The sequence below is a fragment of the Olea europaea genome, unplaced genomic scaffold (genome assembly GCF_002742605.1).
Source record: "Olea europaea var. sylvestris unplaced genomic scaffold, O_europaea_v1 scaffold1955, whole genome shotgun sequence".
Classification (NCBI taxonomy): domain Eukaryota; kingdom Viridiplantae; phylum Streptophyta; class Magnoliopsida; order Lamiales; family Oleaceae; genus Olea; species Olea europaea.
This window is the reverse complement of record NW_019237393.1, coordinates 152,172-175,593: the sequence shown is the minus strand read 5'-3', so window position 1 is coordinate 175,593 and position 23,422 is coordinate 152,172. Positions and strand designations below refer to the sequence as shown.

The following is a 23,422-nucleotide window of genomic DNA, read 5'->3' as shown; positions in this document are numbered from 1 at the left end:
GCGAACTGAAGAGACAGCTAGGCTGGATTCTACCTTAGTAGAGATCGAAGCTCTAAACATAGAAGTTCATGAATCCTATGTGATGTGGCTTTGTTAACAAGAAAAGTTGAAACTTCAAAAATCATTAGAAACTAACTTTCAAAGCTATGGATAAGGTCAACCTAGAGAATGTTGAGCTCAAGGACACAAATGTATTTTATGAGACTCAAATACTATGTACAAGAGGCGGATAAGGACAAGGCTAGCGCTTAGAAAGCAGGTGAGGAGATTTACCTAAGTTGAGCTAGTAGACATGGTAGAGAAGCTTTACCCAGAACTCAATGCTACTAAACTGATGGAAGACTTCTTTCAGGATATGCCTCAGACCCCTGCTTATGACATGGTAAAAGCTGAAGCAGAAGTGGACCAAGAAGATGCTCTTGAGGATATAGCTTCAAGCCAAGAAGTTCCAGCTATTGAAGCGCATGCTATTGAGGCATCAGACTCCCTGCCACCTTCAACATAGTGCAGGATTTTTATTACGGTTCTTATATAATGGCTTGTGAGTGTAAACTCAAGTAAATATGGTAACCTCTAAAGACGAATGATCCTTCCAACATTTCAAACATGATGTCTTCAAAACACATAGAACGTTAAACTCCCATAACGTTAAGCTTCATCAAGTGAGGAATGTGTTGTACGCCTAAGAGAACTAATAAGACAATCCCCTTTGAGATTTGGTCCTCTTTTCCAAGGCATCCATGCTTCTATACATGGGGGTTGGTTTATCCATACAGGGGCCTCTCCCATGACCTTCAGCCTCGTAAAGTTCGTATACTCCAAAGAACCAATGAAATAATCACTTTAGGGATCTACTCCTTATCTTCGAGGCTCCCACGTTTCCATACATGGTAGATGGTTCATCAATTTAGAGGCTTCTCCCATAATGTTCAACTTCATCAAGTGTTGTATGTCTCAAAGAATTAATGAGGCAATCCCTTTTGTGATTTGATCATCTTCTCCGAAACTCCCACACTTTTATACATGGTAGATGGTTCATCTATGTAGAGACTTCTCCTACGACGTTTAGCTTCATGAGGGGAGGCATGTATTGTACGTCTCGAAGATCCAATAAGGCAATTCCTTTTGGGATCTGGTCTTCTTCTCCGAGGTGCCCACACTTTCATACATGATGGATGGTTCATCCATGTAGCAACTTCTCTTATGACATTCAACCTCGTTAAGGGAGCTATGTGTTGTATACCTCAGAGAACCAATTAGGCAACCCCTTTTAGGATTTGATCTTCTTTTCCAAGGTGCCTATACTTCTATACATGGTAGATGATTCGTCCATGTAGGGACTTCTTCCATGACACTCAACTTTATCAAGTGAGTTATGTGTTGTATGCCTCGAAGAATCAATGGGACAAAATTCATTTTCGAAACTAATTCTTTTTTTTTAGGCGTACTCACTTCCATACATACTAAATGGTTCATCCATGTGGGGGGTTACACTTTAAATGTTTCAAATAAAATGTACTTTTATTGATTTTCTTTCGAAATATTAACTAGAGCTAGGAAAGATCTTCCAACTATAAAGCACATTTTCTGGAAATATATCTAAAGACGTTCTATGTTCCACGACTAGGTTACATTTTTTTTTATCCAGGCCATCTATCAAACAAGTGTTAGGTCCAAGTTCTTCTTGATGCAATACGAACCTTCCCAAATTAGACCAAATGTGCCTACCTCTGGAACTTTAGAGGATAGAAAAACTCTCCAAAGCACTTAAATCATTTATTTGGAAAGACCTTTTCTTAACTCTCGTGTTATAATAGCGGGTCATCTTCCTTTGATATACAGCTTCACTTGAGATTTGTCCTCTTTTTATCGATGAAATCGAGCTCCCATCTTCTCCATTTATAGTTTGATATTTCATTAAATTGCAATTGACAAGGGGAGGGTAATCCGACCTCCACTGGGTTCATTGCTTTAGCTCTATAATCCATTAAGAAAGGGGTTTCTCCAGTCGGGCAGCTTGTAGTCAGAATTGCCCACAATACCCGTGGCAGTTTATCGACCCATACTCCCTTGAAGGCATCAAATTTTCTTTTCCAAGTATACAAGATGGCTTATTTATGGCCTCTACTTGTCCATTAGTTTGGGGGTGATCTTGTGTCAAAAATGTTTCTTGATTCACAACTCCTCACATAGGTCCCTGATTTTTTTTTTATCGAACTACTCCTCATTATCCAAGATGATCGAATAGGAAATCCTAAACAGCATATAATATTCTTTCACAAAAACTTGGAATTGTTGGCTTCTATAATTTTGGCAAAAGGTTTGGCTTCAATCCATTTTGTGAAGTAATCAATGGCAATGATTAAAAAAAACTTGCACTACCTCTAGCCTTAGGGTAAAGGGCCTAGGAGGTTGATTTCCCATTTGGTAAATGGCCAAGGGCTGGATAATACTATTAGTTCTTGGGAGGGTTGTCTCTAGTTAGGAGAAAAATGTTGCATTTGTCGCACTTTAGTACAAATTGAATTGTGTCTTTTTTAAATTGGGCCAACAATACCCCTACCATAGTTCTTTTTGTGCCAATGCGAGTCCTTCAGTGTGGTTGTCACAAACTCCCTTATGAATTCATGGAGGACGTAGGTGGTTTCTTCTTCTCCGACACATCAAATCAGGAGAAAGGATTTCCAATACTGTGGAACTTGACTAGGCTTTTTATTGCCTTTGCTACTTTTTTTGTTTACATCTGTATATTTAGTTTCTCATATTTTGGAACTTGGCTTGGTTTGTAAAAATACAATATATTAATTTGGCTTTCATGTAACTTACCAGAGGCTTTTGATTGTGAGTGCTACTTTGCGATTTCGATATTTTTTGATTTTGAATTCTTGTTGTTGCATTGTGTAAGAGCGTTGCAATTTGTATGCTTTAGTATTGATTTGAGCTTTCTATTTGTTACGGAATTTTGATTATTGAACAGTTTTAATTTTTTTTCTTTTAAAAAATTACAGTTGTTGACTAAAACCACAATCGAAAAATATTGACTGCAAATGTTCTTATCCATTGTATAATTTTTCTTGCAAATGTTCTTATCCATTGTATAATTTTTCTTGGTCGACATATGGAAATTTTCCCCGATCAACAATGCTCAACCTGTTAGCATAATTTGTGTGATTGTAGCATATTTAATGGGATGGCTTAATTATGGGGATTACAGATTGCTTAATTATAGGAATTATTATATATTTCTCATTTTATAGCATAGACTCTCTTGTATAAATAGGGCGTACACCTTGTATTATAAACACAACTCAGAAATATAATTCTACAGTTTTCATACTTCTTCTTTGTTTTCTAACATGGTAGCAGAGCTTAGGTGTGTTTGAAATATCTTCTGGCCTGTCCTCTCTGTAATTTTCCCTTTACTCCAGTCTTCAACCTATGAAAGATCATTGATCTCTTTGTAATTTTCCCTTTACTCCAGTCTTCTGGCTCTATGATGCAGAAAACAGAAATTTCTCCTTCAGTTGTTACTAATATCTCCAAACCTATTACCACCACTCTGACTGGTTCCAACTACAATTTATAAGTTCAAGGAATGAAAAGTTTTCCTATGGGGTGCAAACTTTGGTGCATTGTCTCTGGTGATCTCATCAAACCCACTAGTGGGAAAGATGAGATGATGAAAAATATGAAGGTCGTCTTGAAGATTGGGATAGCAAGAATCATCAAATCATTACCTAGTTTCAGAATACTTTTGTCCCTTCGATTCATATTCAATTTGCAACTTATGATACTGCAAAAGAGATATGGAATTTCCTAGCTAATAGGTATAAAACCACTAGCCTTGCTCACTATTATCAATTGTGGACAACTCTGCATAATTTGAAACAAGATGCTGGGCAATCTTTGAATGATTTCTTGGCTCAAGTACAACCTATTTGGAAAGAACTATCTCAAGCCAAAATCAGTGAGGATCACCTTCATCTCATCTAAGTTCTTATGGCTTTTCACCCTGAGTATGAAGCTATTAGGGCATCTTTGTTGCATCGTAATCCTCTGCCCATGCTGAATTCTGCCATCCAAGAGATTATCTTTGAGGAAACTCGTCTTGGCCTGGACAAGTCTCTCCAATTTGAAATTGCTCTTTCCACCACTTATTCTAGACTCTCCTATCGCAAACCGAAGATAAAGTTTTGTAAACATTGTCGTCAAAATGGCCATTTACTCTTTGATTGTCCAACTATTGAGTGTCGATACTGCTATGAAATAGGTCATATAATTGAAAATTGTCCTATTAGACCACCAAGAACTAAAAGAGTAATTTCCAAGTCTAAACATGTCTCTAAGCCTGGATCTTCCGCTGTTTTTGCTGCTACTGCTTCTGACAACTCTACTTCTATCACTATGAGTGATCTGGAGGCCAAAAGTGATTTCTTCCAATTCTTTCTCTGCCATGTCTGTAACTTTAGGTACATCTTCTTGGCTTTTTGATTCCGCTTGTTGTAATTACATTACCTTTAGTCTCTCTATCTTATCCCCCAACATACCTATATCCTATATTCCTCATATTCACACTGCAAATGGTGAAAAGATGAACATCTCTCATGTTCGACGTGCATCGACCTCATATCTTAGCCTTCCTAATAACTATTGTGTTCCTAATTTGTCCTTAAATCTTTTCTCTGTTGGTCAATTATGTGATCTCAGTCATACTGTTATTCCCCCCCTCTCCCCCTCTCTGGTTGTCAGGTACAAGATCCACAAACGAGCCAGATTCTTGGGATGGGTTGCAAGGTGGGGAGATTATTTAAGCTCATCTCTCTTCGAGTTCCGTTACAAAATGTGTCAACTGCTGCAACTTCTAGTTCTTCATTGTATCAGTGGCATCTCCATCTTGGTCATACTTCGACTAGTAAAATTCGACCTGCTTTAACTTTTAATAATAGTACATCGATTTCTGATGTTCCTTTTGACATTGTCCATTCTGATATTTGGGGACCTTCTCCTATTCTATATATGAATGGTTATCAATATTTTTTTTTTACTTATCAATGATTATTCTCGTTTTACGTGGATTTATTTTCTGAAGCAAAGATTTGAATCGCCACAAACCTATATTAAATTTGCTAATATGATCAAAACTCAATTCTCTCACACTATTAAAACTCTTCAAACTGACAATGCTATGGAATATCAAGACTCATCTCTCCTTCAGTTTCTTTGTCAATAGGGAACTATGGTTCGACATTCTTGTCCACACACTTCACAACAAAATGGTAGAGTTGAACGTAAGCATTGTCATATTCTTGACTCTATTCGTGCTCTTCTCATCTCTTCCGCTTGCCCTGAAAAGTTTTGGAGCGAAGCTGCATTAACTAGTGTATACACTATTAATCGCCTCCAACAACAATTCTTAAAAATCTATTTCCTTTTGAACGATTATTTGATAAGACCACTGATTACTCTATTTTGAAACCTTTTGACTGTGTTTTTTTTGTTTTGCTATAACCTCATGAGCACAACAAATTAGAACCTCGTGCCCATCTATGCTGCTTCTTAGGTTATGGGATAGAATATAAATGTTATCGTTGTTGGGATCCTATTTCTAATAGGTTGCGTGTCTCTAGATATATCACCTTCTGGAAACAAACCTTCTTTTCCTTGTTATCCAAATTTCACTCTAACTTTACTACTCCTTCTCAATTCTTTACAAATTTATCAGTCGATCTTTTTTCTTAGTAATGACACAGTTATTTTCAGAGAACTCAATTCTAATCCTACTCCTGCAATTGCTTCTACTGAGACTGGTCCAATTGCTGAGATTGTGCCTGATGTCCATCCTCTTTGTTCTACTTGGGTAAGAGAAACCCCTCATCATTTTCATGATTATCATTATTTTTTTGCTATTGTAACCGTGCATGATCCTTGTTCTTTTCGTGAAACTAGTAGTGATCCTCTTTGGCAGCAAGCCATGAATGAAGAACTTCAAGCTTTAGAGAAAACTTGTACTTGGATTTGGTTGATCTTCATCATGGCAAAACTCCTATCGGATGTAAATGAGTTTATAAAATAAAAACTCATTCAGATGGATCTGTTGAATGTTACAAAGCGCGTTCAGTGGCCAAAGGTTATAGTCAAGAATATGGTATTGATTATGAAGAAAAATTTGCTCCAGTTGCTCAAATTACTTCTGTTCGCAATCTATTGGCCATTGCCGCTGTAAAATGTCGGAAGCTCCTTCAGATGGATGTCAAAAATGTCTTTCTAAATGGTGATCTCCAAGAAAAAGTTTATACGCATCCTCCATCTGGATTTCCTCATCCTTCAAATAAAGTCTGTAAGCTTCAACGTGCCTTGTATGGGTTAAAACAAGCACCACGAACCTGGCCTGCCAAATTTAGTTCCACTATTACTTAGTTTGGTTTTATTTCTAGTCCACATGATTCTGCTTTATTTATTAACCGTACTGATAATTGCATTGTTCTCCTGCTTCTTTATGTTGATGATATGATAATAACTGGTGATGATGCTGTATTTCACAGTTACAACAGTATCCAAATCAAAAATTTGGGATGAAGGATCTTGGTCCTCTAAGTTATTTCTTGGGTCTTGAAGTTTCATTCAACTCAGATGACTACTATCTTTCTCAGGCAAAGTATGCTTCTAATTTGCTTTCTCGAGTTGGGGATCACAGACAATAAGACCGTTTCAACTCCCTTGGAAGCAAATGTCAAGTTTACTCCTATAGATGGTTCTCCTCTCGATGATCCTACTCTCTATCGCTAACATGTTGGGAGCCTCATCTATTTAATTGTGACACGACCTGATATTGCCTATGCAGTTCACTTGGTAAGTTAGTTTATGGCTGCTCCTCGTACATCTTATTTCTCTACAGTTCTTTGGATACTTCGCTATGTGAAGGAGACTCTCTTTCATGGACTTTATTTTTTATCTCTCTTCTCTAGTACTATCTGGGTACTCTGATGCAAATTAGGCTAATGATCTTACAGATCGTCGTTCCACCACTGGTTACTATTTCTTTTTGGGCAACTTACTTATTTCTTGACGCAACAAGAAGCACACTATCACGGTTTGTTCTAGTACAGAGTCAGAATATCGTGCCCTTCCAGATGCTACTGCGGTGTTACTTTGGCTTTGTCATTTATTAGAAGATATGGGTCTCTCTCACTCATCTTCTATTGCTCTTTATTGTGACAATTGAAGTGCTATTCAAATTGCTCATAATAATGTGTTTCATGAGCGCATTAAACACATTGAGATTGATTGTCATTTTATTCGCCATCATGTTACTCTTGGTACTCTCCATTTAGAATCATATCTCCCTCTGATTAGACTGCTGATATCTTTATTAAAACTCACCAGCCTGGACATTTTCATGACTTAGTATGCAAACTCAAAATGACATTTACAATACCATCTTGAGTTTGAGGGGAGGTGTTAGCATAATTTGTGTGATTGTAGCATAATTAATGGGATTGCTTAATTTATGGGGATTACAGATTGCTTAATTATAGGAATTAATGTATCTTTCTCATTTTATAGCATAGGCTCTCTTGTATAAATAAGCCGTACACCTTATATTATAAACACGACTTAGAAATATAATTCTCCAGTTTTCATACTTCTTCTCTGATTTCTAACACAGCCAATGTTTACTAACACCATTCATGACTCTATGCCAAGTAGTATATTCTTAGCTTACTTTTGACATTTCCTGACCTAAAATATGGTCATGAAAAAGCTTTATCTTTTCCGATCAATGTGTTCAGAATATATTCAATGTTGGTAGAAAAGAGTTAAATTGATCTCTTTAAAATTTGTCAATTTTGCATCTATGTTTTAGTTCTGAGGTCATTTTTGTCTATTTTTACGTTGATGAAAGGTTGTTAGTTTATTTCAAATGATATGTTAAATGTTTTCAAAATTGTTTTTCAATTGATGATATCTATTGTTATTAGGATTTTTTTGAGGTGAACTTCTGTTACTTTTTTCTTTTCAATGAAACGGCTGTATTTTGTAGAAATGAATATCTGGTATTAGCTTTAAAAATATATAAATATTTTTATTACTTTTCAAAAGGTCCATTAAGAATTTCTGCCTAAATTCTTAAATTACTTTAGTCGCACCATGAATCTAGAATTTCTCAGTTTACAAAATTAAATAAATTCAGGTTTTCCAATTGGAATAATTTATTGGAAATTTCGTGCTATGTGGGGGTTTGACTTAAGAATTGTGTTGAAAAATACAATTAGTGACTACTTCCAATATGAGAGTCACGTGCGCGGGATTATAAAAGTCAACCATTTTTTCTTACAATTTACTTTGAATTAAGCTGAGTGACCGAATTGATGATTGAAACTTTAACATTCTCTCATATACGTGTGGGACTCGAATGAATAAAAAATTTCAAAAAACAGTGACTCCCACCCCATCTGTATTGTAAGTGTTCGGTCAGGGAGGCTACCAAACCCTCCCTATCAGTGTAGCAAAGTTAATTTACTTTTCAATGGGAATTTCAATTATACAATGACTATTCTTATTTGTACTTCCACAACTGAATTTAATTAATGTATAGATGCTCCCATTCACATGGCCATCTTAAATAAATTCCATGAAAATTCTATTCAGAAATAATAATCAAATATTAAAGAAATTATTCTTAATTATCAGGAGATTTATGAAAGAATAATGATATCTAACATTGGTGCTAAAGCACCAGTTTAGATGACCTGATTTGATATTCAGTTAAATGAATTTTATAACAATGCAATTAACGAAATCTATCATTTAATCCCAAGCAATTGTCACCTAAATTGGTGTTTGATATTAGTGGTGTGAAATATCATCACTCTTGTGAAAACCATGGTCAGCCATTCAAAGCAATTTAATGATTAAAGTATTCCTTTGGTAATTAATGCCACTAAATACAATGTCTTATGATTAATTATAGTAAGATATAATATACTCCTTCCGTCCCAATTATAAAGGTTGAGTTTCATTTTTCTCTTGTCCCGAATATATATTACTATTTTCTAATTTAGAATATTTTGTTTTGTTTATTTACCAATATACCCTTATTAAATTTTCCTCAATTAATAGTAATTAACAATTATATATACCATCCATGTACTACAAAACAAATTAAATTATATTTTTTATTAGGCTTATTTACTCAAAGATCTGGTGAAATGAAATAATTTTATAGAAAATTTAGTTAATTTTGATCTATTTCTTTCTTTTAACAACTTCAATCAAAATTTCATTGATAATATGACTAAGGAAAGATTGTTCTTTATGAGGACGTTGCTTTTTTAACTTGACAACTGAGGATACTATCATTACGCATCAGACAAATTGATAACAAATAATCCTTTTATTTATTTATTTAATAAGGAAGTTGGATAAAGAAAGACCATTGTGTAATTAATTCATCTTCAACTCAAAATTACAAGTGAAAAAAAGTAGTATATAGAAGATGTTTGACCTGCTTAAAATTTGTTATTTTAAGTTACTTTTTCCAACAGCATGTTTCCACGCCGTGCAAGGAAAAATAGCTAATAAACTGGCTTTTAACTTTAAAGGGTGTTCAGACATGCCCTCAAATGAGGAAGATATATGCTATGCTTTGCTTGTGTATATAGATGTAACTTCTGGATCTAAACATAAATAACATGATTATTAGTTTTAGTAGATCGAAAAAGTTTTAAGGATAAAAGTTAACAATCTATCTATTCTACTCAAGTCATGTTCAGTACTCGTACTAAGCATGCCCTTGCGAACACTGCAATTGAAATGAATAAGTAGCTCCAACATTCAAAATATCGATCACTCACGCTGTTAGGCTTCTTCGATGCAACATTCAACGTCCAAGAAACTGAATTCTTCAAACTCGAAAGAAAAGAAAACCGATCGCTTACGGTCTTAGGCTTCTTCTATGCAACATTATTTGACTCCCCTCACTCTCCTTTTCTATTTTGCTTCAATGTATACTTGTGTATACCATAAAATTTTCTACAAGAAAAAAACTAAGGTTGGTTAATAAATGCTCCACCTCCATGATGGTTTGATTAAAATCCACATATACAAATAACATTAGAAGTAAAAATTTAGCAGCAAGCTATTTGATTCAATTTGCACCAGAAACAGTATTTCTACTAACTGGAAGAGGTGGATTAACGATATTAAAATGCTTAATCCCACCCCACCCCACCGCCCCACCCCTAAGTAGGGTATGCATGGGAGTCTAAAGCATCATCTATCTCAAAGCTCTTTTCTCTTTTAGCACACCTCCATTGTTCACTGACAGAAAGTTAAAGCATCTGAATTAGGTTTGTTATGGAGCCTAATCGTAGCATATTTTAATTGTAAAATTATGTAAATGTGTTGAGAGTTCAGCCCTATAAATCTGTGTATTTACATGTATGCATTTTTGGTTGTTCTTTTCTTAATATGAGTCATGCTTGGTGTACACTTCGGTATATACCAAGTTTGACAGCCCTCTTAATATTGCTCGCTTAATATTATTATGGAAATCCACACTTGCACTACCACTTCTGCAGAAGGAAGATGTTACCTAAATCTTTCTCAAATTTGCAGCCTAAATTAAATGAAAAAAGGATGAGGAACAACGTAAAGGGGCAGCTAGGGTTATTCACCAATTAAGAATTATATATGTTCACCGAGTGTGGCAGTATGGGCAGTATATATAAAGAGAAAAGTTCCTATAATCATTCCACATGCACCATAGAAAACATATTTTAAGTACCAAATCTTCCAAGAGAAAATGCCGAGCGGCAATCCATTAACAATCCAACACAACACAAAAACTCTTAAATACGCTAAGGGCCCGTTTGACATGGCTTTTGAAAATTCAAAAAAAGCTTTTAAGATCCAAAAGCTATTTTTTTAACTCATTTGATTAATTTTATGAAAATACTTCTGGTAGTTAGAAGAATTTTTGGAGGAGCTAGTCCAATGACCTTCTTTTAAAAGCACTTCCAAGAGTAGAAAGTGCTTTCAAAAATTAGTTTTCAAATAAAAATTAAGACAGCTTTCTTGATAGGCTCTTTTATAAGAAGTAAAAGCAAAAACAAAAGACATACCAAAAGGGCTATAATTAAGTTGGAGTATATGAAGCCAAATTTTTATTAGTATTTCACTGTAATATATACTTCCAATATTAACGCGGTTTTTGTGCAAAAGTAGTCTGAGAATAATCTATTCTTCTTGAAATAGATTTAAATGAAGATGAATTATTAGAAATTTGTGTATTTATTTGTTTGTTTCTAAGTTTTCATTCAAGATAATGTGAAAAACCAACTGAAGCATAGAAAGATGGAGGGAAATTTTACCTGGATGAAATATTTGTGGATAGAATAAAGAAAATAGGGCAGTTTATTTTTGACATGAATTTCATTTTAGCATGAAGGATTAACGCTCCTGCCCTCTTCGCTCTTGGCTCTTTGCTGCTGCTGTTGTGATGCCTGTGGTTCCTCAGGCTGCAACTGAATTAGCTGCTGTAGATGATGAGTTGAAGCATTCTCTTGTGGCTGTTGCTGAAAGAAAAACTCATGTGATTGAAGCTGAAGCTGGTGAGAATGTGAGTGATCCTGTGCCTCCTGCTGAATATGATGGAGAGGGTTGTTTTCATAAGAACCCAAGGCCAAAGTTGGCGGCCGCGGTGGCATGGCATCTTCATCTGTGATTTGAGTAAAGCCGGTGGCAGTCACTGGCCCTCCTGTGGTATCGAACCCTCCATTATACCTTACTAAATCATCCTGTTGCTGGTGTTGGTGCTGCTCATAAGTCCTCAACATCTCCTGCTCCCCAGCGGCAGCCACCGCAGCCAATTGTTGAGCATCCAAAATCTGCTGCTGCTGGGGATCCCGANTTAACAAACCAAATCTGTCAATGTTCATAACAAATAAAGAAAGAAATTCAAAATAAAAATAAAACGGAGAGATTGGAAGATTACTGAAATTCTTACCTTGGATAAATTATGCTTTAAAATACAATTCAAATCTCTTCCTTCGTAACAAAATTCAAACAACCGAGACGAAGATTTAAACAAAAACAAAGAATCGACGTTGATTTTTGTTGAAGAATCAAAGAAAAGTTGAAAAATGGATAAATTAACACTCAGTTTATCGAAGAGAGTGGAGACCTAGGGTTCGAGTACAAGAGCTCTTGATCCAATCAACAACTTCTGCAATCCCAAGAAAATTTAAGGAAAAAATACCTAATAGTAATTTTTCACTTTTTTTTTCTTATTCAAACAAGAGATCAGATGAACTGATAAAAATCAGAAGAAAAATTATACAAAATTTACAAAAATGGAGAGATCATTGCCAGAGAGTCTACGTTAGTTACATAAATCGTGTGTATATATGCGCGAATCTGTATAGGAGTTGATGAGAATCCCTAATGCTGGTGGCGTAATCTAAACCGTCACGTGTGTAAACAAAATGCGCTTTGTCGTTGGATTAAGAAAAGGGATTAGGGCTTGATTGGTTATATTCACATTACAATTTTTTGGAGCCGACGTATATATATATTCATGATCTCCTAAGTACCGGTATTTAGTTTATTTGATAATGTGCCTTTAGCATTCAAGTAATAGTAGTGAAAAATTTCATTTCGAATTATTTAAATTTTCTGTTGGGATTATATTTTCCTTTCTTGATTTTCTTGAATTGAAAACATTGATGGTTATCTTTTCTGTTAGGATTATCAAAGCAAAAATTTGAGTTTTTCGATAGGATTATCAACTTGACAATATTTATTGATGGTAATAATTGAAAATATAAAAGAATTATGAAGGGGAACCATTATTTATATCCACGGAAATTATATATACACACACACACACACACAGAGTTGATCTACTAAGCTTAACTTATGTTAAGCACCAGTGACATAAAAGAAGGGTTAAATAGGTGCTGCATTCAAAAACCCTATCAATCATTCCTGTATGCAGGGTATTATCCCCATAACTATTACCTAAGCCAAAAATTAAGTTGAAAATTGCACATTATTTGAGAAAACCCACCACGTCATTTATTTTGATAGATATTTTTATGTAAAAATGTATTTTAGAATAGTAAATTGATGTGAAATATGTGGTTAAAAAATAAGGAAAAGTTTTTGATTGACGTGTAATATTATTTTAATAAAGAATGTGTGCTTGAAAAGAAGAGAGAAAAAAATACATTTTGAAGAAAATGACTACCAAACGTGGTCTTAGTATTTTCAAAAGTTACAGCCAATAAAAAAGAAGCATTTTTTTATAGCCAATAAAAAAGAAGCATACTTATTTTGGGTTTTTTCAAGAATCCTATCCAACTTCACTTATTCAAGAGATATATTTAGTGTGAGATAGATGTATAGAATTAATGTGGATGTATAGTGCTTAAATGAATGAATTTAATAAGAATAACATTGGAAAGTAAAGTGGATCAAAATATTATTATTTTTTATATATAATTTTTGAATTTCAATAGGGGTACATATAGAGTGGGGTAGATATATAATTTTGTGGATGTAAATAGCAGTTCCCTTATGAAGGAATTATGATACAACAAATATATAAAAATGATGTAGATGTATAGATGTATAAAAATGGTTAGGAGTGGACTTTTTTTCCCAGAACCAGTGAAATTGGACTGGAATCATTTAGAACCGGCCGATTCGATTCTGGATCTTCTAAACAACGATTTGATTTTGGAACAAATTATTAAGAACCAATTGGTTCTAGTTCGGTCCCTGGTTCCAATATGGGAATCATCGGGAATTGGACGGTTCTCATAAGATTTTTTATTATTTTCTTTTTTTTTTTGGTAAAATATATGACTTAATCTACAATAACTTTTATAAAAAAATAATCTGATTCCTTCTTTATTTCAGACTCGAGTACTTTTCTTCTCTTTGATTCTCTCTTCTTATAATTCTTTGATTAATTGATTCTCAAGCCAAATTAGAATATTGGGTAAATCTATACCTAAATAAATTTATTTACAATATATAATTTCATTTTTAAGATGCGAAATTTTTATTTTGTTTTCACTTTGATTACATAGTTGTTATCCGATCAAAGCTTTTCATCTAGATTTCTACAAATTATAACAGACAGAATCAGAAGTTGCAATAAATTTTTAAAGGGTGTTCAATTCAATGTAGGATTTTGATTTTGATGGAAATTAGTTTGATCATTGGAGTACTATGCAGTTTTTATAAATTGATGATTGCTTGATAATAGTAACTTATAGTATTTGGACATTGTTTTTAAATTTGTATAGTTAGTTTTTTTTTTTAATCTTTGAATAGTATGTTCAATTCTTCTATATTTTGTTAAACGTATCATATTGATAGCATCTTTAGATTTTTTATTGGTGAATATTTTATTTTGATATTTTCAATGTAAAGAATCGGACCGGATCGAACCAGAACCAATGGCTAACTATGGAACCAACGGTTCCATTTCTAAAATTTCCATTGTTATTCGATTCGGTTGGATTTCCTGTGGAACTGGAACGAACCGAATCTAACCGAACCGCGCCCACTCCTAAAAATGGTGTGGACTGATATATTAAATGGTTAAAGTAATTATAATGGGGTAGATATATAAAAATGGTGAGATTTATATTGAATGAATTAATAAGAAGAATATTGGAATGTGATATGGATGAAAATAGTAATTTTTTTAAAATTTTTTAATAGGAATATATATAGAATGAGATGAATATATAACAATAGTGGATGTAAATAACGACTCCTTGATTTTTTATAGTAGATCACATTTTAGTTACATTAAATATCATTAATCTTTATTCATTATTACACTTATATTCTCACTTTTGATATTTCATCGATTTAAAAAAAAAAAAAAAAGAACTTGTACTTAATCATGATTTTTGCCCAAAATATTGTTAACGTGATTTAAAATGGGGGTTAAATATTTAATCGTATTTTTACATTATTATTTGTGTTTTGCTTATTTAAAAATACAATAGGCAAATTAGTCTTTTTAATCTATCTTAAAGAAAAATTTGAAGAGAAACCATAACCACAAACAATTCATATCACTTTGAAAATAAGAATACGATGAAAAAAATTGAAATATAAATATAATAATGCATAAAGATTATGAACTTTTCATGTAATTAAAACACAGTTTAGTTATTAAAAATTATGGTGTGAATATATCTAGGGTTTGTTAATACATAGAGAGACATGGATGGGGAGGGGAAGGTGGCCTTTTTTTTAATATAAAAAAATGATTTAATTCTTATTTGGGATAATATGAAAAAAAAATTAATCATATATTGTATGAAACATACAACTTTTATTAATTTTTTCAACCACATTTTTATTAAAATTTGTTAATTTTTTTATTGTTTTTATCAATACGTATCAAGCACCTAGGCTAGGGCGTGGTTCGTTTTTGTTCCGCGTCCACAATAATCGGAAACGAACCAGAAATCAATGATTTTTTTGATAATGGAACTACTTAATTCCATTTGTAGTATTGGAACCTAATCAGAGCCATTTGGTTCGAATTTAGTTTGGTTCGATTCAGTTCGATGTCAAAACCAATGAAAGAGAAGAGAGTTAATTTTAGCGAAAAAAGTTGAAATAGAAATATTATTTTAAAATTTTCAAAAATCCTAAAAATGATTTTAATGGTTCCGGTTCTAGATTTCAAGAACCAAAATCAATTAAAAACATACTTGGACCTAAATCGAACCAGACGGTTTGATTCGATTCTAGTTCTTTTTTCCCATCCCTGCAAACAACCCCTTAATAACAGAGAATGATTATTGGCATCTTAAAGTTAACTACAACTTAAATTATATATTTACTTAATCACCTTGAAACAAGTGATTATTAAATAATATCAGTTCTCCTTTCATAAATTATAACAATTCGTAATTTTTTTTTTATTTTTTATTTTTACAATAAGTCATTTTTCTCATATATGGAAATCTCTATATATTTGGGTCGATTTATGAAATCTAAATTTTCCCTCATCAAATAAGACAGGAAAAATATGAAAAAAAAAAGAAAAAAAGAAAAAAAGAAAAACAAAATTATAACTTTGCTTGAACTTGTGGAGTTGTGGTTTCTATAGACGAAGGAGAGGTGTTTTTTTAAGGTTCGTATTTCAACTCTATGCATATATCAATATCTCTGTTGTGATTCGATGAAACATAAAACTGTTCTTAAATGTGATTTTTTCAATTTTTTTGGTTTATCATTGGGGCTTATGAACTAAATCAGATAATTATATAAGTGAAATAAAAAAGGGCTTTTACTTTGAAATTAAAGGTATTGGATCTGATTTTCAATGTACAAGAATGAAATCAGAGTAAATGTAAGCAATCGAGTCTATTTACCGCATGATTAGTTGATTAGTCACCATCGCTTGAAACATGTTCAAATGATAAACTGTGTGGAGTTTTTACCACATCTATTAACATTGATGTATTACAATAATGAAACGCTAACAAAAATGAGTAGATGATTAAGAAGATCGGGATAAATAAAGGATCAATAAATGAGATTAATGATGGGCGATTTTTGAACCGATCCTCTTTGATGGACTATCTCGATAAAAAGTAACAAATATGCATCACCAGCTCACAAGTAAAGCCCAATCACCCTTGTCAGGGACTCAAGTAAGGTGTTAGGCTTGGACACAACATGCCTAAAATCTAAACCAAATCGGCCAAACTTGAGGGCCCGCAATCAACTAAGAGATAGATTGTGGACACCCTGTCTATGCTCTATAAATGGTCAAGCACAAATACTTTAGCTGAAGCTCGATTTAGCAGCCAAGCTATGGCAATAGTGGTCCACATCAATCGCTCGATCGTACTTGGCACCATTAGATTTGATCACGTCATCCTCTAAAAGCAAACAATCTCGTCACAAGTGTCCCTACTCAATTCTCTTGTGGACGAGCCAATTACGTCCTACCACATGTTCCTCCAAGACTCCCAATCTCATGGTAAGTGTCCATCCATATCATTCATGGATATGTGTCTTGGGTAATTGTCAATATAAAGACCCCAAAGCACCAAGATAGATTATTTAATACTTTTGAGTATTCTTCATGCTTTTTTCCGAATTTGAATTCTCTCTAGAATTATTTTCAGATTACAAAATCTCACATCCGAGGGGCATGGAAGACTTAGCCCCGTATTTCTTTGTACGTATCGAGACAACTTAAAAAACTATGATTTGCTGAGTATCATTGTCAAGTGATAAAGGACCCTTGTGTACTTGTAGCAAAACTCAGGGATAAATCATGAATCGTGGCTGATGAAATACTGCCAAATAGATGATAGGCGCAAACATGATTAAAATCGATTCATCAAATTTAAATTCTTGCAAGTGTAATTTTGTTCACAATTGAATTAGTTTGTTAACATTTGAATTATTAAAAATCAAAGCCTACTCTAGCATATTGGAACTTAAAATCTACTATGAAAATAGTAGATGAACTGAGGGATCTAATCATAATATTTCAAGCCTAATGGTTAAGTATATAAATAGTTAAAGGCATATCTATTTTAAAGCATTGTCAATTTTCACCTTAAAAAATAAAGAAAAAAAAAATCCAATATTCCACTTCCTTCTAAAATTTGCACCTCTCTGTTGGAATTGGCGCATCGTTGAGTGTTTACCTTCCCAGACATTCTCCATCCCAAACCCTTCTTGGGTTTTCTTCTTCATCCACCATGCTAGATTCTCAAATTCCTTCATACAAAACCATAATCAAATGCATTATACGGACTAGCACTTTGTAATCATGCATTGGTGGCGAGGCATGAAATCACATGCGGACGACAGCCTGGTCGATGGCGGGGGCGGGAGGTATTGAGTTTCGGGTTCTATGTCAATTCGTTATCCAGAGGCATAAATTGTTATATGCTGATTATATTTTTCCTAATTTAACCGTATGAACTTATTATCTGCTTTGATCATACCAATTTTCTTCTTGGTTTTTCTTTTTCATGTTTCTTTCTTATGGTCACATTCACGTTACCGTTCTAAAAAACTATTATCAACTGTATCGAATATTCGAATTCTAATTTGAAACTTCAATTTGCGAAAGGAGTAGCACAAATTGTTTTATACTAATTATGCTTTTTGTATTTAAACAAGTTGGTGGGTCGTTTTAGAATATGAATTTTAGAAATCATATTGATTTTGAAGGGTGAAAGTCGGTCAGGTTATTAACTTTATTATTAATTTTATATTAAATTGATTTCCCTTCATAGATCCCCGTTGAAAACGAGCTTGTTTTTGCGGCATAACCGTGCTGGAAAGCTGCAGAATTTGAATGATAATGATGAGAATTCTCCGGCAAGGTCTTCATTCGTACCAATGGTAGCAGCTCAGCCGAGCCCTCAGCCTCAGCCTCAGCCGCAGCCGCAGCCACTGCCTCTGCCTGAATTTCGAGATTTTATAGAGCGCGACGCAAAATTTGATTCCTCTCATCAATCCTATAATGTGCCCTTACCATCGCCTAAGGAAGCATATAATATTGTTCATGGAGGAGATTATGAAAAAAGGAATGGAGAAAGAGAAAGAGAAGAGAAAGAGAGAGCGCCAGTCAATTGAATGCCTACACTATTGATGGACTCAACGTGCCTCAGAGGTATGGAAAACTAAAAGGAATTTTATACTGACCGCAATTTATAATTATTGTGGATTATACATTTAATAAATTGAATCTTTTGTCAATTGTAAAAGAGAGACGATTTATACATTTACGTATATATTTATATTTAAATGGAAAGTTGATTATTTATATTTATACATTTATGTAACTACTCGTGTTCGTTTAATTTCCATCATTTTGAATATTTTCACCTGATTTTTGGTATCTTTTTGCACTTTTGTAGGTCACTCACAATGTTATAACTGGTTTTAAATTTGGATGTTTCTCTTAACAGGGCTTAATATTATCTTTTGTTCATTTAATCCCCTGTGCAGCAGATTAGCAGGCAAACATGTTAGAAGGAATTCAGAAAATTGCGAATCATGGTCGTCTAACAAATCAACTATGACGCAAAATGGCATGGAAATGTCCTCTGATATCTACAAAATTAGTTTTCCTATTAGTGCTCCAACCAGTCCTTATTCGTATCCTCATCTGAGCCCTCCAAGAAGCTCAGGTGATTTCTTGGTAACTCATTACACCACTCCCCCAGGTTCTTTCCAAGTTTGGTCTGCACCAGAGATGCCTCGTTTAGATACACATCTCGGTACAACGTTATCATATCAATTGCCTCCTGAGAGAACTTCATCAAATGTTGTTAATTCTCCTCTCCACAGTCTATCTTACAAGCTAGCAATAAGCCCTAATAAGCCTGCAACACCATTGTATAACAAAATATCACCAGAGACATCATCGGCATGGCGTGAAAGTAATGCTCAGGCTAATTTACATCCCTTGCCTCTTCCTCCAGGAGGGACTCCTAGTTTTCCTGTTGCAGCTAAACCTGAATTTCATGAAACTTCCATTCCTTCATATCCCATTCCAGTCTCCCCACTCACAGCTAAACCTGAGTTTCATGTAACTTCCATGCCTTCACAAACTGCTTCAATTCCCCCTGTGGCAGCTATACCTGAATCTTCGGGAGCTTCCATGCCTTCACATCCCACTCCAATGTTCCCACTCACAGCTAAACCTGAATTTTCAGCAGCTGCCATGCCTTTGCAGCCTACTTCAATTTCCTCGGTCTCAGCTAAACCTGAATTGACACTGATTAAAGGGCAATGGCAAAAAGGAAAGCTTATTGGGCGCGGGACATTTGGGAGTGTGTATATGGCTTCCAACAGGTATGCAAGTTCAACTTAATTACTTTTTGACATTCCATTTGGTATCATAAAGTAGATATTGTTATTGTCTACAGAGTAACTGGAGCCTTGTGTGCCATGAAAGAAGTTGAAATTTTACCAGATGATCCAAAATCTGCAGAGTGTGTAAGGCAGTTGGAACAGGTTGTTTCCACATCTATCTGTTATTTCTTGGTATTTTATATTCCAGCATACCTGATAATCGAATATAAAAGAACATGCTGGTTATTGTTTCCCACTGAATGTTTCTCATCTGCAAATTCTTGCTTTATTCTTTTCTCTGGGTTTTCGCACAGCCTTTTTTTTTTTATCAGTAGGAACTTGAGCTTATTGGTTTTAGTTTTTAGCAGGAAATTAAAGTACTCAGTCGTCTAAAGCATCAGAATATTGTACAGTATTATGGTAGTGAAATAGTAAGTAATTTTCTTCATGGAGCTCAGAAAAATGTTAAGCATCTCTCTGCATATATGCTCAAATGAGACTCTTACTTTATGGTTATGCAGGTTGGTGACAGGTTTTACATATACCTGGAATATGTCCATCCTGGTTCAATCAATAAATTTATCCATAACCATTGTGGAGCAATTACAGAATCTGTTGTACGCAATTTTACTCGTCATATTCTCTGTGGATTGGCTTATTTGCACAGTACAAAAACCATACACAGGTAATGTTGACATGTTCTGAAACATAAAAGCTTCAATAGAATCTTCCAGTGAATTAAAATTAGAAGATACTAATCATCTTTTAAATTTTCCAATGGACCATAGATTGATGGGAGGATTATCATTTTTTAACTAGAGGATGGATTATGTTATTTTCTAGAAGCTTACATGGAAGATCATTTCTGTTCTGACAAAATATTGTGATCATTGAATTTTGTAGGGACATCAAAGGTGCTAATTTGCTTGTTGATGCATATGGAATCGTCAAGGTCACTGACTTTGGAATGGCAAAACACGTAAGTTCTGATTTCTCCAAATTCAGTATTTATGACCAAAAAAAAAGGGAAATATGATGGGCATGAAATTCACGAGCAATAGAGTGAATAACTGTTATAATATAAAAAGACACTTATATCTGCTATAACTTATTGTTGATCACCATTTCTATCTGCTGAGGTAAGGGTACTCCATAGTGGAACTTGTCTTTGGTATTGGTTTTTGGCCATAATAGTAGTAGTTTTTTGTTTTTGTTGTACTCTGTGTGTGTGTGTGTGTGTGTGTGTGTGTGTGGAAGTGCTAAATCTGATTATATATCTGTCAACTAAATGCAAGGTACCTAACTTCGTTTCGATTGGGTCCTAGCTTCTACATTTTTCATAATGATTAAAGAGTCGGCAAGATGGGGATTGATGATAATTTAGGTGAACTATTGCCCATTTATTGTAAACAAGAAATTTTTGGTGCAGGAGCCAACCTAAAATGAAGAAAGCTTGTTATTCTATGGCATGGCAGTTGCTTCTCTGCTTAATCAAACCACTTGTTTACAGTTCAAAAATATGTGAGAATAAGTGGGGAATCTAATTTTTTTATAGCGCTGAAAACAAACATTACAATCAAAAATCTGAATGTGTATACTATATGATTGACGTTGCTCTGTTATTTAATCGTTGGTCATAATTACTTCACCACTTCTACTCTTGACATGTTTGAAGTTGAGTTTTTCATCTTGATTTGCAGCTGACTGGATACGCATCTAATCTTTCATTAAAGGGGAGTCCATATTGGATGGCTCCTGAGGTAAATATTTGTTGCAAGTTAAGGTGTTTATCCCATCAACCATTAGCTAACCATACTGATGTTAGATTTCATTTTTTTTTTTCCAGCTCTTGCAGTCTGAGATGCAGGTAGACGCTAGTTCTGATCTTGCTTTAGCAGTTGATATATGGAGTCTAGGCTGTACTATAATCGAAATGTTCAGTGGAAAGCCTCCTTGGAGCGAATATGAAGGGGTAAGCGCAGATGTAGCTACACATGCTGACTGGATGCCCTAATTTCAAACTTGGTTCATTGCAAGCCAATCTTTAACGAACTTTAATAAACTGAATCATGAGTTGAGCCAAATTTGATTGATTCCTTTATGAATCTACTGGACTTATCTAATGATACTCAGTGATTTATTTACTCCAGAGAAGTTCTTATCGTCCAACAAATATACGTTTTCAGGGACCCAAAGCCTTAATGCAGTTCATCTTGAATGGATCATTTCCTAGTCAAGGATCTCAAAATACTAGTAATATCCTAGTGTCAGCAAGTTTTACTTATCTTTTTCTTTTCCTTTCAATGAGCATGACGACGTCACGTTTCTCTAAACATTTTCAGATTTACCTTTCTGAGCCCTCGACAGTAAATTACCCAAAATTGTATGCATCTCATGAGTTTCTTGTCTGAGATTAGTTGAACTTGATGAGTCATATGATGGAAGAAGTTGCAGAAAATGGCTTTGCAACTGTACGTATCTATATGATAGAAGAAGTCGTTTCACTTCTGTTACAATTTCTTAAAGTTAGTTTTTTTGCCTGTACCTATCTACATTTAATTTTAGTTATTGAAAATTCCTTTGAATTCAGCTTGGAATTTTGTTTTGTGCTATGCGTTATTCCTCTGTTTCATTTTAGTTCATTTAGTTGGGTATATCTGTGGATTTTTTGTTTACCGAAATATCCATTTCAGGTTGCAGCATTATTCAAGGTTCTTAAAGACACTCCACCTATACCTGAAATGCTGTCAGCTGATGGCAAGGATTTCTTGCATCGTTGCTTTCACAGAAAGCCAGCCGACAGGCCAACAGCAAGAATGTTACTTGAACATCCATTCGTGAAATACTCACATCAGCCGGATGCTCTGTCCTGCAATGAGGTAACATTGATGGTAAATTACATTTGCACATTGGCTTTAACTTTTCTCTTTGTTTATAGTCACTATCTATGCATATACTATGCAATATGCATGATTTCCAACAGGGCAATACACAATGCCATAGGGACTAGCCGAGTTATGAATTTGAACAAGTGCCAGTGTCTTCCGACGCACAGATCTTGAAGGGGAAACTAGCCATCAAGTAAGAGTTGCATTCTGCACTCTCTCCCGTTCTGTGTCTTGCATATGGACCACATATGCACAAATGAACTCTGAAATTTAGCATTTGACTTGCATTTCTGCAGCTTCAGCTTCATGTTTGATTCTCTCTCCAGTGAGATTGGCCAACGAGGCCATCACAAAAGGTTCAATTTTGCAGAGGTCCCCCTTCATTCTCCTAGCTCAACTCTTGAAGCCCTATCCGGTTTATCCCTGCTGCACTAGTGCCATTGCCCTGATTGTCCCAGTTGTCATCCAAATATTTCTAGTTCCGTGAAACACAGTGCTAGTAAGAAATGCAAACACAAGGGAACTGCCACTTGTTTTGTGGTGTGTTTTGTCCTCTAAGAGCTCAACTCAACGTGTTTCTCTAGAGATCGACTCATGATCGTGTCTCAGGTTTCCTCAATGCTTTTTTCTTCTTCTTTTTTTTTTTTTTTTGGGGGGGGGGGGGG

General features: G+C 34.5%; 2 protein-coding genes and 1 pseudogene across 3 annotated transcripts; 1 reads left to right on the top strand and 2 right to left on the bottom strand.

The window, feature by feature from the left end:
* Nucleotides 1–9,716: 9,716 nt before the first annotated feature.
* LOC111379228 (translation initiation factor IF-2-like) lies at nt 9,717–17,761 on the bottom strand. The gene is made up of 3 exons (XM_023002568.1): nt 17,706–17,761; nt 11,373–11,925; nt 9,717–10,032 (listed from the first exon to the last, which is right to left on the bottom strand). Exons 1-2 carry the CDS (start codon nt 17,759–17,761, stop codon nt 11,439–11,441), a joined length of 543 nt encoding a protein of 180 aa, XP_022858336.1. The 3' UTR covers nt 9,717–10,032; nt 11,373–11,438.
* Nucleotides 17,631–23,373, top strand: LOC111379241 (mitogen-activated protein kinase kinase kinase 5-like). 2 transcript variants are annotated; one of them, XM_023002585.1, is made up of 12 exons: nt 17,631–17,895; nt 18,303–18,682; nt 19,024–19,869; nt 19,944–20,031; nt 20,238–20,300; nt 20,391–20,554; nt 20,773–20,848; nt 21,570–21,629; nt 21,716–21,841; nt 22,563–22,748; nt 22,853–22,950; nt 23,054–23,373. In XM_023002585.1, exons 3-11 carry the CDS (start codon nt 19,091–19,093, stop codon nt 22,877–22,879), a joined length of 1,569 nt encoding a protein of 522 aa, XP_022858353.1. In that variant the 5' UTR covers nt 17,631–17,895; nt 18,303–18,682; nt 19,024–19,090; the 3' UTR covers nt 22,880–22,950; nt 23,054–23,373. The 2 variants fall into 2 exon arrangements, with proteins under 2 accessions (XP_022858353.1, XP_022858352.1); XM_023002584.1 differs by having other exon boundaries at nt 17,632–17,895; nt 19,021–19,869.
* Nucleotides 23,146–23,422, bottom strand: part of LOC111379227 — a 14,062-nt pseudogene continuing 13,785 nt past the window's right edge.

Coding starts and splice junctions, on each gene's coding strand:
- LOC111379241 (XM_023002585.1), top strand. CDS start 19,091: ATGACGCAAAATGGCATGGAAATGTCCTCTGATATCTACAAAATTAGT. Junction 19,870..19,943: donor GTGTATATGGCTTCCAACAG/GTATGCAAGTTC, acceptor TATTGTCTACAG/AGTAACTGGAGCCTTGTGTG. Junction 21,630..21,715: donor CATATTGGATGGCTCCTGAG/GTAAATATTTGT, acceptor TTTTTTTTCCAG/CTCTTGCAGTCTGAGATGCA.